At 46.0% G+C, this 14,488-nt stretch overlaps 1 protein-coding gene across 3 annotated transcripts in view; it reads left to right on the top strand.

Moving 5' to 3' along the window:
• The window catches only part of LOC124012355 (serine/threonine-protein phosphatase 6 regulatory ankyrin repeat subunit A-like), a 63,525-nt gene extending 50,800 nt beyond the window's left edge, over window positions 1–12,725 (top strand). For all 3 annotated transcript variants that reach the window (XM_046325880.1, XM_046325879.1, XM_046325878.1), the window contains 10 exons: window positions 64–151; window positions 270–387; window positions 690–909; window positions 1,036–1,123; window positions 1,445–1,528; window positions 2,872–3,020; window positions 3,109–3,191; window positions 3,284–3,366; window positions 3,520–3,611; window positions 11,571–12,725. In XM_046325880.1, coding sequence (XP_046181836.1) covers window positions 64–151; window positions 270–387; window positions 690–909; window positions 1,036–1,123; window positions 1,445–1,528; window positions 2,872–3,020; window positions 3,109–3,191; window positions 3,284–3,366; window positions 3,520–3,611; window positions 11,571–11,878 — 1,313 coding nt within the window. In that variant the 3' untranslated portion in view covers window positions 11,879–12,725. The remainder of the gene's footprint in view (window positions 1–63; window positions 152–269; window positions 388–689; window positions 910–1,035; window positions 1,124–1,444; window positions 1,529–2,871; window positions 3,021–3,108; window positions 3,192–3,283; window positions 3,367–3,519; window positions 3,612–11,570) is intronic.
• The last annotated feature ends 1,763 nt before the right edge of the window (window positions 12,726–14,488 follow it).

The raw sequence follows: 14,488 nt of genomic DNA, 5'->3' as shown, positions 1-14,488 counted from the left end.
ACACACACAGACATTGCATACCCATCTTTTTCCCTAACCCTGAGTGTGTGTCTCCTCCTCCAGCGATGAACGGCCACTCTGACTGTCTCCGTCTTCTCATCAACAACACGGACACACACAACTCTGTAGATGTACAAGACGCCAACGGACAGTAAGTGTGTGTGAGAGACTAATGTATTGACTGTGTGAGCTAGCAACTTTTAGATTTGCTTGATTAATCAATGATGGATTGATTGAGTGATTGGTAAATATATTGATTGTGTGTGTAGGACCCCTCTGATGCTGGCGGTACTGAGCGGACACACAGAGAGTGTGTATTCTCTACTGAGTAGAGGAGCTGACGTAGAGGCTAAAGACCACTGGGGCAGGACTGCACTACACCGCGGGGTGAGACACACAAACTCCCTAGTCCCTATACAGTCTCACACACACACACACACACCATATACACATACAGTGCATTTGTAAATGATTCAGACCCCTTGACTTTTTCCACATTTAGTTATGTTACAGCCTCATTCTAAAATGGATTAAATAGTTTTTTCCCTCATATCAATCTACACACAATACCCCATAATGACAAAGTGAAAAACGGAATACTTTCTGAATGCACTGTACACCGTACACACCACACATACAAACTCAGACACAAGAACACACACTTTTAATGATCTGTTTTGTTTCTTTAGGCGGTGTCGGGTCATGAGGAGTGTGTTGAGGCGTTGTTGCAGCGTGGGGCGAGTGTGTGTGTATGTGACCGGGCAGGGCGCTCTCCGCTACACCTGGCAGCAGCTTGCGGACACACCGGGGTGCTGGGAGCACTACTTCAGGCTGCTAATGCCTTGCACACTCACACACTTCTTACCGACAACCACGGATACACACCGCTGCACTGGGCCTGCTACAATGGTAAACAGCGTTAGAGAATCATCAGATTAATGTTGGTTAACTGATCTGAATGAATGATAAACTAGAATTATATGTAGACCATACAGTGATATACTTTTGACTGTTTCTCTGTCTCTCTCGCTCCAGGTTATGATGGGTGTGTAGAGTTGTTGTTGGAACAGGAAGTGTTCAAGAAGACACAGGGAAACCACTTCAGCCCTCTGCACTGTGCCGTGTAAGCCTCAACTCTCACAGCTAATGCCTAAGCTTAAGGGCAGGGTGCTAACACAGTATTGAGGGTTCAAACCCAGTCAGTCACTTGTGTGCTGAGATTCACAGGTCCTAGTATGTCTATGACCACCTAAATAAATATATGATCACTAAAAAGGTGTCATTTGTGTAACATCGGGATTTAAATAAAATATTAAATGAGTGTAAAAGTGTGATTGGAAATGATGCAGACAACGACATTGATAGAAGCCTCAATCTACCTGCAATTTTAAAGATGATCTACCCTCGAAGGAGAAAGAAAGTGTTTCTTCTCTGCTTGTTTCAGTATGAATGACAACGAGGGAGTCGCTGAGATGTTGATCAACTCTCTGGGTTCTGCTATAGTCAACACTACAGACACCAAGGGCAGGTGAGACACATTATTACACACATGTATATACACTCACTGGACCGTTTATTAGGTACACCCATCTAATACTGGCTCGGACCCACCTTTGCCCCCAGAACAGTCTGACTTCTTTGGACATGGATTCTACAAGTTGTCGGAAACTTTCCTTGCTCAGTTATTGGTATCAAGGGACCTAACGTGTGCCAGGAAAACATTCCCCACACCATTACACCACCGCCACCAGCCTGTATTAGGCAGGATGGGTCCATGGACAAATCCTAACTTTGCCATCAGCGTGACGCAACATGGCCCGGGATTCGCCGGACCAGGCGACGTTTTTCCAGTCCTCAATTGTCCAGTGTTGGTGATTGTGTGCCAACTGGAGTTGCTTCTTTTTGTTTTTAGCTGATAGGATTGGAACCCAGTGTGGTCGTCTGCTGCAATAGCCCATCCGTGACAAGGATCGACAAATTGTTTGTTCCGAGATGCTGTTCAGCACACCACTGTTGAACTGCACTGTTATTTGTCAGTTTGTGGCCTGCCTGTTAGCTTGCATGATTCTTGCCATTTTCCTTCGACCTCTCTCATCAACGAGCTGTTTTCACCCACAGGACTGCCTCTGACTGGATGTTTTTTGTTAGTTGCACTCTTCTCTGTAAACGATAGACACTGTCGTACATGAAAAGACTAGGAGGGCGGCTGTTTCTGAGGTACTGGATCCGGTGTGCCTGGCACCGGTCATACCACGCTCAGTCGCTTCAGTCAATTGTTTTGCCCAATTCTAACGGTCAATCAAACAGTAACTGGATGCCTGTCTGCCTGCTTTATATAGTAAGCCAAGGCCATGTGACTCACTGTCTGTAGGAGCGATCCATTTTTGTGAATAGGATGGTGTACCTAAAAAAACTGTCCAGTAGTGTTTTAATTACACACAAATTATTAAACACACACACATACACAGCCCCTAGTCTTTTGGGGCCCCTAAGTGAAATGTTGTACCTAACGGGCAAAACATATTAGTGCAATTCTACAATGGGGTAGAGAAAATGTAGCAGTTTTAGAGTTAATTTCGTGAAACTACACATTTTGCCATAGAGTTGAGACATTTTTGCAGTTTAAAGCAAATTTCCTGCAATTTTCCAAATGTTGCCATGAATTTTTCCATGACCATGTTAATATGATATCTTAGTGAGAGTAAATCAAATCAATGTGGGCCCCCTGGATGTCAGAGCCGATGGGCACGAGCCCCTCTAAGTCGAGACCCGACTGAGTTTTTTGGGGGGCGTGTTGGGAGGTCCGCCCCTACACAGACTCGCAGAACGTGAGGTAGTGTGTGTAACAGTGACTGCTGTCACCCTTTGAAGGTCTCCCCTCCATGCGGCAGCATTCTCAGACCACGTGGAGTGTGTGTCCTTGTTGTTGAGTCACGGAGCTCAGGCGAACACCTCCGACACACACACACGGACCACGCCACTGATGATGGCAGCGCACAACGGACAGACCAACGCTGTGGGTCAGTACACACTCTCTATGCTTCTCCTCTCCTTCCCTACTACCTATCTCACACCTTACCTATTCTGGTGTCTATCTCTCTCATATAGAGGTGTTGGTGAGCAGTGCTAAGGCAGACCTCACACTACAGGATACTAACAAGAACACAGCTCTTCACCTGGCCTGTAGCAAGGTAATACTCACACATGCACCATATATGGTTAATCAAATGACTGTTTGTTAAATGTTTTACCCTCTCTCTATCCCTCTCTCTCTCACCATCAGGGCCATGAGACCAGTGCGTTGTTGATACTAGAGAAGATATCAGACAGAAACTTTATCAACTGCACTAACACTTCTCTACAGACGTACGTACCCCAAATGATTTTCGGAAATGGAACACACCACAACCCAACATACAGTGTTATTAGTTAGCATGTTATTAGGCTAGTATGACTTCACTCTGCAGGTGTGTGTCTGTCTCTCCCCCTCTTTTTCTCCTCTCTCTCTCTCGGCCTCAGGCCCCTCCATGTAGCAGCTAGGAATGGTCTGACCGTAGTAGTTCAGGAGCTGCTGGGGAAAGGAGCCAGTGTTCTAGCGGTGGATGAGAACGGTCAGTATCATAATACTGTCACACACACACACCCTCAAACTCTACAAGCACACATACTGACACGCAAGCATACACAGGCCCGGTCCTGGCCAGTATGCTGCGAAAGGCGAGACACCAAAAAATTGCAACCCTCCTCTTATCCCTGCAGAGTAGAATGGTAGCCTAGGCTATAGCCTACAGAAGGGTTCATCAACTAGATTCAGCCGCGGCCCATAATTACGATTTATTTGTAAACTGTAAATTGACCGCAAGAAGCCCAAACAGATTTTATTAGACACAATTTCAAACCTTGTGTAAGGGGTGTGTAACTGGTGGCAGGGAAGTCAGACGCAGGAGAGCAGAACTAGGTAATAGATGGAGCAGTTTAACTCCAAAACCAACGGCATCAAGAAATAACAACTTGGTTACAAAACCCGATGCGCACCAGTCAACATGTGCACAAGCACTTACAAACAAACAATAGCACACAAAGACATGGGGGGAACAGAGGGTTAAATACACAACACGTAATGAGGGAATACATAGGAGTGTGGGAAGACCAAACAAATTTAAATTTTAAAAATGGATCGGCAATGGCTAGAAGACTGGTGACGTCGACCGCCGAACACCGCCCGAACAAGGAGAGGAACCGACTTCGGTAGAAGTCATGACAGTACCCCACCCTTGATGCGCTGCTCCAGCAGTGCGCCGACACCGGCCTCGAGGACGACCCGGAGGGTTAGGCGCAGGGCGATCCGGATGGAGACTGTGGAACTCCTGCAGCGTTGAAGGGTCCAACACGTCCTCCACTGGAACCCAGCATCTCTCCTCCGGACCATACCCCTCCCAGTCCACGAGGTACTGAAGGCCCCTCACCCGACGCCTCGAATCCAGTATGTAACGAACGGAGTACACCGGGGAGGAACCTCCCGCACCTCAGACTCCTGGAGCGGGCCAGCCACCACCGGCCTTAGGAGAGACTCATGGAACGAGGGGTTAATATGGTATTCGGGGGAAGCTGTAACCTGTAACTCACCTCGTTCAGTCTCCTCAGGACTTTAAATGGCCCCACAAACTGCGGACCCAGCTTCCGGCAGTTTAGGCGGAGGGGCAGGTTTCGGGTCGAGAGCCAGACCCAGTCCGCCTCACTGCAGTGACGGTCTGCGCTGGCTTTCTGGCGCAGCACAGCATGCTGAAGGTGAACATGGGCGGTGTCCCATGTTTCCTCCGCGCGTCGGAACCAGTCTTCCACCGCATGAGCCTCAGTCGCCAATACCCTAGTACGCACTGGAAGGGGGAGAGGTTAGTGGAGGAGTGAGTTCTGGGTCATCTCTGCACAGCGCACGAACGCTGCCCACTCCCCCGGCCGGTCCTGGCAATAAGAAACCTACCCACATCCTGGTTTACTCGTGTGTGTGTATACAAGGCCTCCGCAGTCTGTAGGGCCGTAGGCCGGGCAGCGGGAGGTGACTGCAGGACTTAGAGAAACAATCCACAACAACCAGGATCGTGGTGTTTCCCTGTGATGGGGGAGATCGGTAAGGAAATCGTTCGACAGGTGTGACCATGGCTGCTGTGGAACGGGTAAGGGGTGTAACTTACCTCTGGGTATGTGCCTAGGAGCCTTACACTGGGCGCACACCGAGCAGGAGGAAACATAAACCCTCATGTCCTTAGCCAAAGTGGGCCACCAGTACTTCCCACTCAGACAGCGCACCGTCCAACCGATGCCTGGATGACTAGAGGAGGGTAACGTGTGTACCCTATAGATCAGCCGGTCACGGACAACAGACGGAACGTACAGACGCCCAGCGGGACACTGGAGGGGAGCGGGCTCTGCACGTGACGCCCGCTCAATGTCCGCGTCCAGCTCCCACACTACAGGCGCCACAAGGCAGGAGGCCAGGAGTATGGGGGTGGGATCCATGGGCCGCTCCTCTGTGTCATACAGCCGGGACAGTGCGTCTGCCTCCACATTCTGGGAACCTGGTCTGTAAGAAAGGGTGAAAACAAAACGGGTGAAAAACATGGCCCACCTTGCCTGGCGAGGGTTCAGTCTCCTCGCCGCCCGGATGTACTCCAGATTGCGGTGGCCAGTCCAGATGGGAAAATGGTGTTTAGCCCCCTCAAGCCAATGACTCCACGCCTTCAAAGCCTTGACAACAGCCAACAGTTTCGCTCCGCCGGGCTGAGCTTCCTCAAGAAGAAGGCGCAGGGGCGGAGCTTCGGTGGTGTACCCGAGCGCTGAGAGAGCACGGCTCCTATCCCAGCCTTGGACACGTCTACCTCCACTATGAATGCCAAAGAGGGATCCGGATGGGCCAGCACGGGAGTCGAGTTAAGCCCTCAGGTGACCGAAGGCCCTGTCAGCAGTGAGGTAATGGAAGGCGCTACCTGACCAAAAACCCTGGATAAACCTCTGGTAGTAATTGGCAAGCCCTAGAAACCGCTGCACCTCCTTTACCGTGGTGAGAGTCTGCCAATTACGCACGGCTGAGATGCGGTCACTCTCCATCTCCACCCATGGGCTGGAAATGTGGTACCCACTGTTTGAAGAACAGACATTTCTCAGCATACAGGTCATGCTCCAGTCGACCAAGCACCTTTCGCACCAGGGACACATGCTCGGCGAGTGTAGCGGAGTATATCAGAATGTGATCAATATACACCACTACACCCTGCCCGTGCAGGTCCCTGAAAATCTTGTCTACAAAGACTCTGAAGACTGATGGAGCATTCATCAACCCATATGGCATGACGAGGTACTCGTAATGACCTGAGGTCGTACTGAACGCGGTCTTCTGCTCGTCTCCCTCCCGGATACGCACCAGATTGTAAGCGCTCCTGAGATCTTGTTTGGTGAAGAAGCGCGCCCCGTGCATTGACTCAATCGCCGTGGTGATAAGAGATAGCGGGTAACTGTACCTCACAGTGATCTGGTTTAGGTCTCAATAGTCAATTAACGGGCGCAGACCTCCTTTTTCACCAAAAATAAACTCGAGGAGGCGGGGGAAATGGAGGACCGAATGTACCCCTGACGCAGGGATTCGGAGACATATGTTTCCATAGCCACCATCTCCGCTTATGACAGAGGATACACGTGACTCCTGGGAAGTGCAGTGTCTACCAGGAGATTTATCGCACAATCCCCCCCCCCCGTCGATGGGGTGGTAATTGAGTCGCCTTCTTTTTGGAGAAGGCAAGAGCCAAATCGGCATATTCGGGGGAAATGCGAATGGTGGAGACCTGGTCTGGACTTTCCACCGTAGTTGCACCTACAGAAACCCCTAAACACCTCCCTGAGGACTCTCACGACCACCCCTTGAGAGCCCTCCGTTGCCATGGAACAGTGGGGTCATGACAAGCTAACCAGGGTAGGCCTAGCACCACGGGTAACGCAGGAGAGTCAATGAGAAAGAGACTGATTCTCTCCGTGTGACCTTCCCCCCCTGCGTCACCATGCCCAGAGGAGCGGTGGCCTCCCTAATCAACCCTGACCCTAATGGTCGACTCTCTAAGGCGTGAACTGGGAAGGGCATATCCACAGGAACGATGGGTATCCCTAAACTATGGGCAATGATCTGTCAATACAATTCCCAGCCACGCCTGAATCGACGAGCTCTTTATGCTGGGAATGCGAGGAAAACTAACTAACAAAAACATGTGTGCAACGGAGGGTGCCTTCTCACCTGGGGTGACGCCAGAGTGCCCTGCCTGCTGTCTCGACCCCCAGAGGAACCAACCTGGCACCGACCTGCGGCCACAGATGGTGCACGAGACGGATCCTCCTCCAGTCTCCCTTAGCGCAGCACCTCCCAACTCCATGGGAATCGGATCGGTGGTGTTGGGGGATGGAACCAACAGACCCCGATCTGGACGTCCGCTGGTAGCCAGCAGGTTATCCAGCCGAATGGACAGGTCCACCAGCTGGTCGAAGGTGAGGGTGGTGTCCCTGCAGGCCAACTCTCGACGGACATCCTCGCGCAAACTGCAGCGATAGTGGTCGATCAGGGCCCTGTCCTTCCATCCCGCTCCAGAGGCCAGGGTCTGAAAGTCCAAAGCAAACTCCTGTGCACTCCTCGTCCCCTGCCGTAGGTGGAAAAGACATTCACCCGCCACTCTGCCCCCGGGCGGGTGGTTGAAGACTGCCCAGATACTACAGGTGAACTCCTCAAAGTGGTGCAGTACCGCATCTCCTTCCACCCACACGGCATTGGCCCACTCCTGGGCTTTCCCCGAGAGGCATGAGACGAGGGCGGACACCCTCTCACGGCTCGAAGGAGCCGGGTGGAAGGTTCCCAGGTATAACTCCAACTGCAACAGGAAACCCTGGCAGCGGGCAGCCGTCCCATCGTAGTCCGCTGGGAGGGTGACACTTTGCTTACATGTGTTAATGATCACATATCTCTCTCTTATGTGTTATACTTTGGAATAGATTTCCAAAATAAAAAAATGCTCAGAAAACGTATGCGCATGCATAATAGGGGGGAATTGGAAATACGTGGGACACTTTTTGCATTTCCCTCTCCTGTAATCTGTTTTAACATCTATCCAACATGTTAGCCCAAAACGTGATACATTTCTGAAATCCTCAAGATGTTTCCTAATCACACAAAAATGACAAATGTCTATCATATTTACAGACTGCATGACACCCATTTGTGTACGCTGAACCAAAACCATATTTTCAGTTTGCATTTGATAAACTAGGACAGCAGGTTAGATAAACTTGTACCCCAATGATAATTCAATTTTGTGTGATTAGGAAACATCTTGAGGATTTCAGAAATGTACAAAATATAAACATTAGACTGGCAACTTTTAAAAATTTTGATGCACCAGTACATAGAATGCACATGCATCACAATTTTTACACAGTGGATTATTTATGACAGTTTTATAGCTTTAACATCGAAACAGGGAAAAGGGCTATGTCACTGATCTATGTGCTTTGAGGGTGAGCTCCCTGTTTGAAGATTGTTCTGCCAGCCTCTGTCACACCAATGAAGTAATGTGATTTCTCTGCAAAGGCTTAGTAACAATAGTTTTGATTTTCAGAACAAGAAATAAACATCAGATTAAGCTGTCCCAGTTTATTTGATGTCCCACGTTTTCTGAACTGACCCTACCTGGCCTGCTGCAGGAAAGTGCCCAGTTGGGGATGTCAGATCTTTACTCTTAAAGCTGCGCTATGCAGAAATTCTCTGCTGTTTCCTTGTTGCTAAAATTCAAATAGTTTGCCTAATTTCTGTTTGTGACAAAACAAGAATCATTGTACCAGCTAAACTGCTGTGAAATATGTTTTTCATAACCAAAAATAAGTATTTTCAGCTGTTTGAAGCTGGTGTAGAAAACTAAACTAAATTTAAGAATGGGAAGCATAGAAATAGCACACACAGAAAATATCTACCGCTTCTTAGACTTGCTTTCAGTGAAGAATGACAGATCTATAACTCACCTTTATGTGAATTTTGTGGTTGCCCAAATTCAGCTGTAAATCACCACCACAGTAAGTCAAGCCTTTTTATTTTTTATCCATTATGAACAATAATAGTTCCTCACAAATCAGGTTTCCAGCCAACCTTTTTACGTGCGTAATGTACATCTTGGATAAAAGAAATGACAATGAAAAATGTCAGTAAACTTTGCAAATGTTGACAAAACAAAATGCCCTCGACAAGGTGGGATCTTTTTGTGTCGGTAAAATGAATTATGTGAGAAATATCGGCGGTAACTCTAGGCACAAATATTGCTATAATAACCCATCATATCGATGTAAACTTGAAGTCACGCGATGACAGGTTGTGTGGTCCTCCCACATAAGCTGGTGAAAGTGCAAGGTGATGAGTTTGACCTTCCTTTCCCATAAATATTAAGGGTCTTATTCTGTTGACATGATCATCGATGCATTTTTTTTTGTTGCATTGCTTGGCTCCCATTTGACAAATAAAAATAATTTAGCTCTTTTGTCTATAATAATCTCAGCATGTAGGATATACCCGCACGGTGTCTAATCTCATCGTGTAGGATATACCCGCACTGTGTCTAATCTCATCGTGTAGGATATACCCGCACTGTGTCTAATCTCATCGTGTAGGATATACCCGCACGGTGTCTAATCTCATCGTGTAGGATATACCCGCACTGTGTCTAATCTCATCGTGTAGGATATACCCGCACTGTGTCTAATCTCATCGTGTAGGATATACCCGCACTGTGTCTAATCTCATCGTGTAGGATATACCCGCACTGTGACCATGAGCTGTTGGCTAGAGCGCACGTGCCAATACAAGAGTGGACACACTGTACATAACACAACATGCTTTGTGAGTAAACCATCAGTAGAGTCAAAAATATGATGGAAATCCATTTAACTTTCTAATGTTTTATTCGGTACATGGGAATTTGTGTGCACGGTCAGTCTTTTTTTTTAAGTCAATTTGATGGAAATTATTCTGTGGTGGGAAAATGCGCTCATTTCTTTTGCCTACGTAAATTTGAGCATATTTGCATGAAAATCGGTCTCCAATATATACAAAAAAAATGTCCAACACTCTCCCCCTCGATAATCACCAAGCCTCTGTATGAAAGAGCAAAATGTCACGCTCGGAGGATCCCACATATACAGTGGAAACATCATGAAATACCTGACCTTTTCCTTTGCCCAAAAACAGCTGTGTCCGTCCCAAGCTCACTGGCGCAAGAAACTCTTAGGGCCCAGCTAGTTGTTGCAAGTTCGCTACAGTGACCCCTTTGGGACAGACTCAGTTGATTTGATTCTATACAATGTTGCACTTTACTAGCAAATGCTCAAATCAAGACTGATAGAAAGGGAGGCAGACAGGCAGAGTAGAGAGTTTAATGCGATTGAAAGAACCTGCATTTTCATCCGGATAATTATTTATGTTTTTATTTGTCAGCTTTATGTATTTTTACTTAGTTGGCAATGAAAGTTATAGGCCTACAGCACTGTTGCATTGGCCTATAAGCAATCTGAGTTCCATGTGCTCATTTCTTTAGCCGCCAATAGCTCACGTGTATCAATGTCCATACATATGGCAGAGGCTGGTGATCTCGCATTAGTTGAATTTTAGATTTGTATTTTTATTCATTGTATTATTAACCACGTGACAATGATTTTGAGAAACAAAACGTTATTATCGAAAGGAAACTGTTCAAACTTTATCAAGCATCGCATTATATTGGAAAATGCAGTTTATTTTCTTCTCAGCCATGCTCAGCTTAGAAATGGATGAATAGAGCTAAAAACTTGAAATCGCTCATTATCATGAATAGCTATTGATTTGGAAACACACATATGAGCGTCTGCTAAATGACTTAAATGTAAATGTAAATGTAGGCCTAAAAAGTTGCTCATGACATTGTCATACATTTGGTCTGTCCGTAGGCTCCAGAAAAGGCCACTGAGTCTCCCAACCCTCTCTTCAGGCCACTCCAGACATTTCACATTTTTAACTGGAAAACCTGATTTAATTTATTCAACTAATCATCAAGCCTTTGACTAATTGAATCCGGTGTGCCAGTTTAGGGTTAAAACAAAAATGTGAAACGTCTGAGGGGCCGAGGAGAGGGTTGGGAAACGCTGGACTAGCCTGCATGATATGTTAGATGACATTGACAGAGCATTGTTGGCGCAGCGTCTCCTGCACCATGAGACTCGATGGGCATGGGCAAGATACATATTTTGCGCCCCTGCCTTTGGCAAAGTAGGCACTTATCATGGCCCTGCATCAGCACTCCCTTTAATAGCCCATATCCCACTGGATGGGAAGTTTTCATTGTTTTAGGGCAGAATTATGTGTGGTGTTATGTTGTTGGTGTGTATTGGTCAGTTTACCTTGGAAAATGACGCCCTCGTCAATCTGCTGCCTAATGGGGGGCCTGCCCTGCACACACATTCACACACACCCTCTTTTCTCTCTCTCTCTCTCTCTCTCTCTCTCTCTCTCTCTCCCCTAGGTTATACTCCAGCCCTGTCCTGTGCACCTAACAGAGATGTAGCCGACTGTCTCGCTCTCATTCTTAACTCCATGCTGCCCGCCTCTCCCCTGGTCTCCATAGCAACGCTTCCTGCTTCCCCTCGTGTCACGATGGCAACGCTTCAATCTGTCAATCACTACTCCAATCACCAATCAAAAGGAGTAGCATTTGAGTCCCCTCCCCCTCTAAGGACTGACCACACCTCCTACTGCAGGCAGGACCGCCTACTCTGCGTTTCCCCCGACGACGATAACGAGTTTAACGACTCTGATTCTGAGACCTACTGAAGACACGCCTACCTTGGACATACCACCTCCTCTTTGGCAGGATTTTAGGACTCCACTCTCTGAACCACTCACTCCACTACATTCTGTCCTCTCGTCCCTTACCAAGAAGAGGTTTAATACTAAAGTAAAATGAGGACTGTCGTCTTCTGGACTGGGAGGCAAGGGTGGGTAGCTCCAGTCCTCTAGGATTGGTTCTTGCTACCAAACATCTTCCCTATGACAATGAAAGGGCTGGGGCTGTACGTATGGAGAGAGCAGAGGGACAATCCTAGCCAAACGGACCAACAGACTTTACATCTCTAATTTCTGTATCTCCAGATCTCTTCCTTTAGGGGTTTTCTTCTAGCCTGGGTACCAGTCTGTTCTAGCCTGGGCACCAGTGTGTTTAGTGAATATTCCACTACTTGTATTATTTTATTCATATACCAAAGCTGTTTAGCATGACAGGAGTGGAATGATAGCTAAACAGACTAGTTTTATTCTAGTTAAGTTTAATTTATTATAATGGACAAACAGAGACAGAACTTATCACTGTTCACCTAATGCGGCGTCAATACTGAATCGAGTCACTGAATCTCACAGAAGAGTTCTAATACTAGTTACTACTGTCTGATTCATTACTGTCTGATTCATAGAGTCGATTCCTCCAGGAGAGGAGTTAGTAAGGCCTCAGTCACTAAGGTACCGTCAGTCTTAACACTTCACACCCTGAATGTTTCTGCACTACCTGTGAAAGGAAACGTGTGCATGTGTGAAATGTTGCCTTTTCCAGGGGAGAGAAGTCGAAAGACTACATTTGGTGCAATGTTCTTAATGACTGATAATGAATAAAACAATGATTGATTAATTTGAGTTCTCCAAATGATGGTGGGAATAGATGAAGCACATGTATGCACTACATATGGAATAGAGGGTGTGTCCTAATATCTTTTTGTGTGCACTTGTTCACTTTCCTTCAACAATTTGTAAGGAAATGCCTAAACCAAGCCAATGCTTTTAGTAGTGCACACTTCAAGACCAAGGGTGTCATGTAGAGCACTAGGTGGCATTATGTATTCAACTATATTATAGGGAACGGTCATGATGGATTCAACTATATTATAGGGAACGGTCATGATGGATTCAACTATATTATAGGGAACGGTCATGATGGATTCAACTATATTATAGGGAACGGTCATGATGGATTCAACAATATTATAGGGAACGGTCATGATGGATTCAACAATATTATAGGGAACGGTCATGATGGATTCAACTATATTATAGGGAACGGTCATGATGGATTCAACTATATTATAGGGAACGGTCATGATGGATTCAACAATATTATAGGGAACGGTCATGATGGATTCAACTACATTATAGGGAACGGTTATGATGGACTCAACTATATTATAGGGAACGGTCATGATGGACTCAACTATATAGGGAACGGTCATGATGGATTCAACTATATTATAGGGAACGGTCATGATGGATTCAACTATATTATAGGGAACGGTCATGATGGATTCAACTATATTATAGGGAACGGTCATGATGGATTCAACTATATTATAGGGAACGGTCATGATGGATTCAACTATATTATAGGGAACGGTCATGATGGATTCAACTATATTATAGGGAACGGTCATGATGGATTCAACTATATTATAGGGAACGGTCATGATGGACTCAACAATATTATAGGGAACGGTCATGATGGATTCAACAATATTATAGGGAACGGTCATGATGGATTCAACAATATTATAGGGAACGGTCATGATGGATTCAACAATATTATAGGGAACGGTCATGATGGATTCAACTATATTATAGGGAACGGTCATGATGGATTCAACTACATTATAGAGAACGGTCATGATGGATTCAACTATATTATAGGGAACGGTCATGATGGATTCAACTACATTATAGAGAACGGTCATGATGGATTCAACTATATTATAGGGAACGGTCATGATGGATTCAACTATATTATAGGGAACGGTCATGATGGATTCAACTACATTATAGAGAACGGTCATGATGGATTCAACTATATTATAGGGAACGGTCATGATGGATTCAACAATATTATAGGGAACGGTCATGATGGATTCAACTATATTATAGGGAACGGTCATGATGGATTCAACTACATTATAGAGAACGGTCATGATGGATTCAACTATATTATAGGGAACGGTCATGATGGATTCAACTACATTATAGAGAACGGTCATGATGGATTCAACTATATTATAGGGAACGGTCATGATGGATTCAACTATATTATAGGGAACGGTCATGATGGATTCAACTATATTATAGGGAACGGTTATGATGGATTCAACTACATTTGAAGTCAGAAGTTTACATACACTTAGATTGGAGTCATTAAAACTTGTTTTTCAACCACTTCACAAATTCCTTGTTAACAAACTATAGTTTTGGCAAGTCGGTTTGGACGTCTACTTTGTGCATTACAAGTAATTTTTTCAACAATTGTTTTCAGACATTTCGCTTAATTCACTGTATCACAATTCCAGTGGGTCAGAAGTTTATATACACTAAGTTGACTGTGCCTTTAAACAGCTTGGAAAATTCCAGAAAATTATG

The sequence above is a fragment of the Oncorhynchus gorbuscha genome, linkage group LG24 (genome assembly GCF_021184085.1).
Source record: "Oncorhynchus gorbuscha isolate QuinsamMale2020 ecotype Even-year linkage group LG24, OgorEven_v1.0, whole genome shotgun sequence".
NCBI lineage: Eukaryota > Metazoa > Chordata > Actinopteri > Salmoniformes > Salmonidae > Oncorhynchus > Oncorhynchus gorbuscha.
The sequence above is the reverse complement of the archived record's forward strand: the minus strand, read 5'-3'. Positions and strand labels throughout refer to the sequence as shown.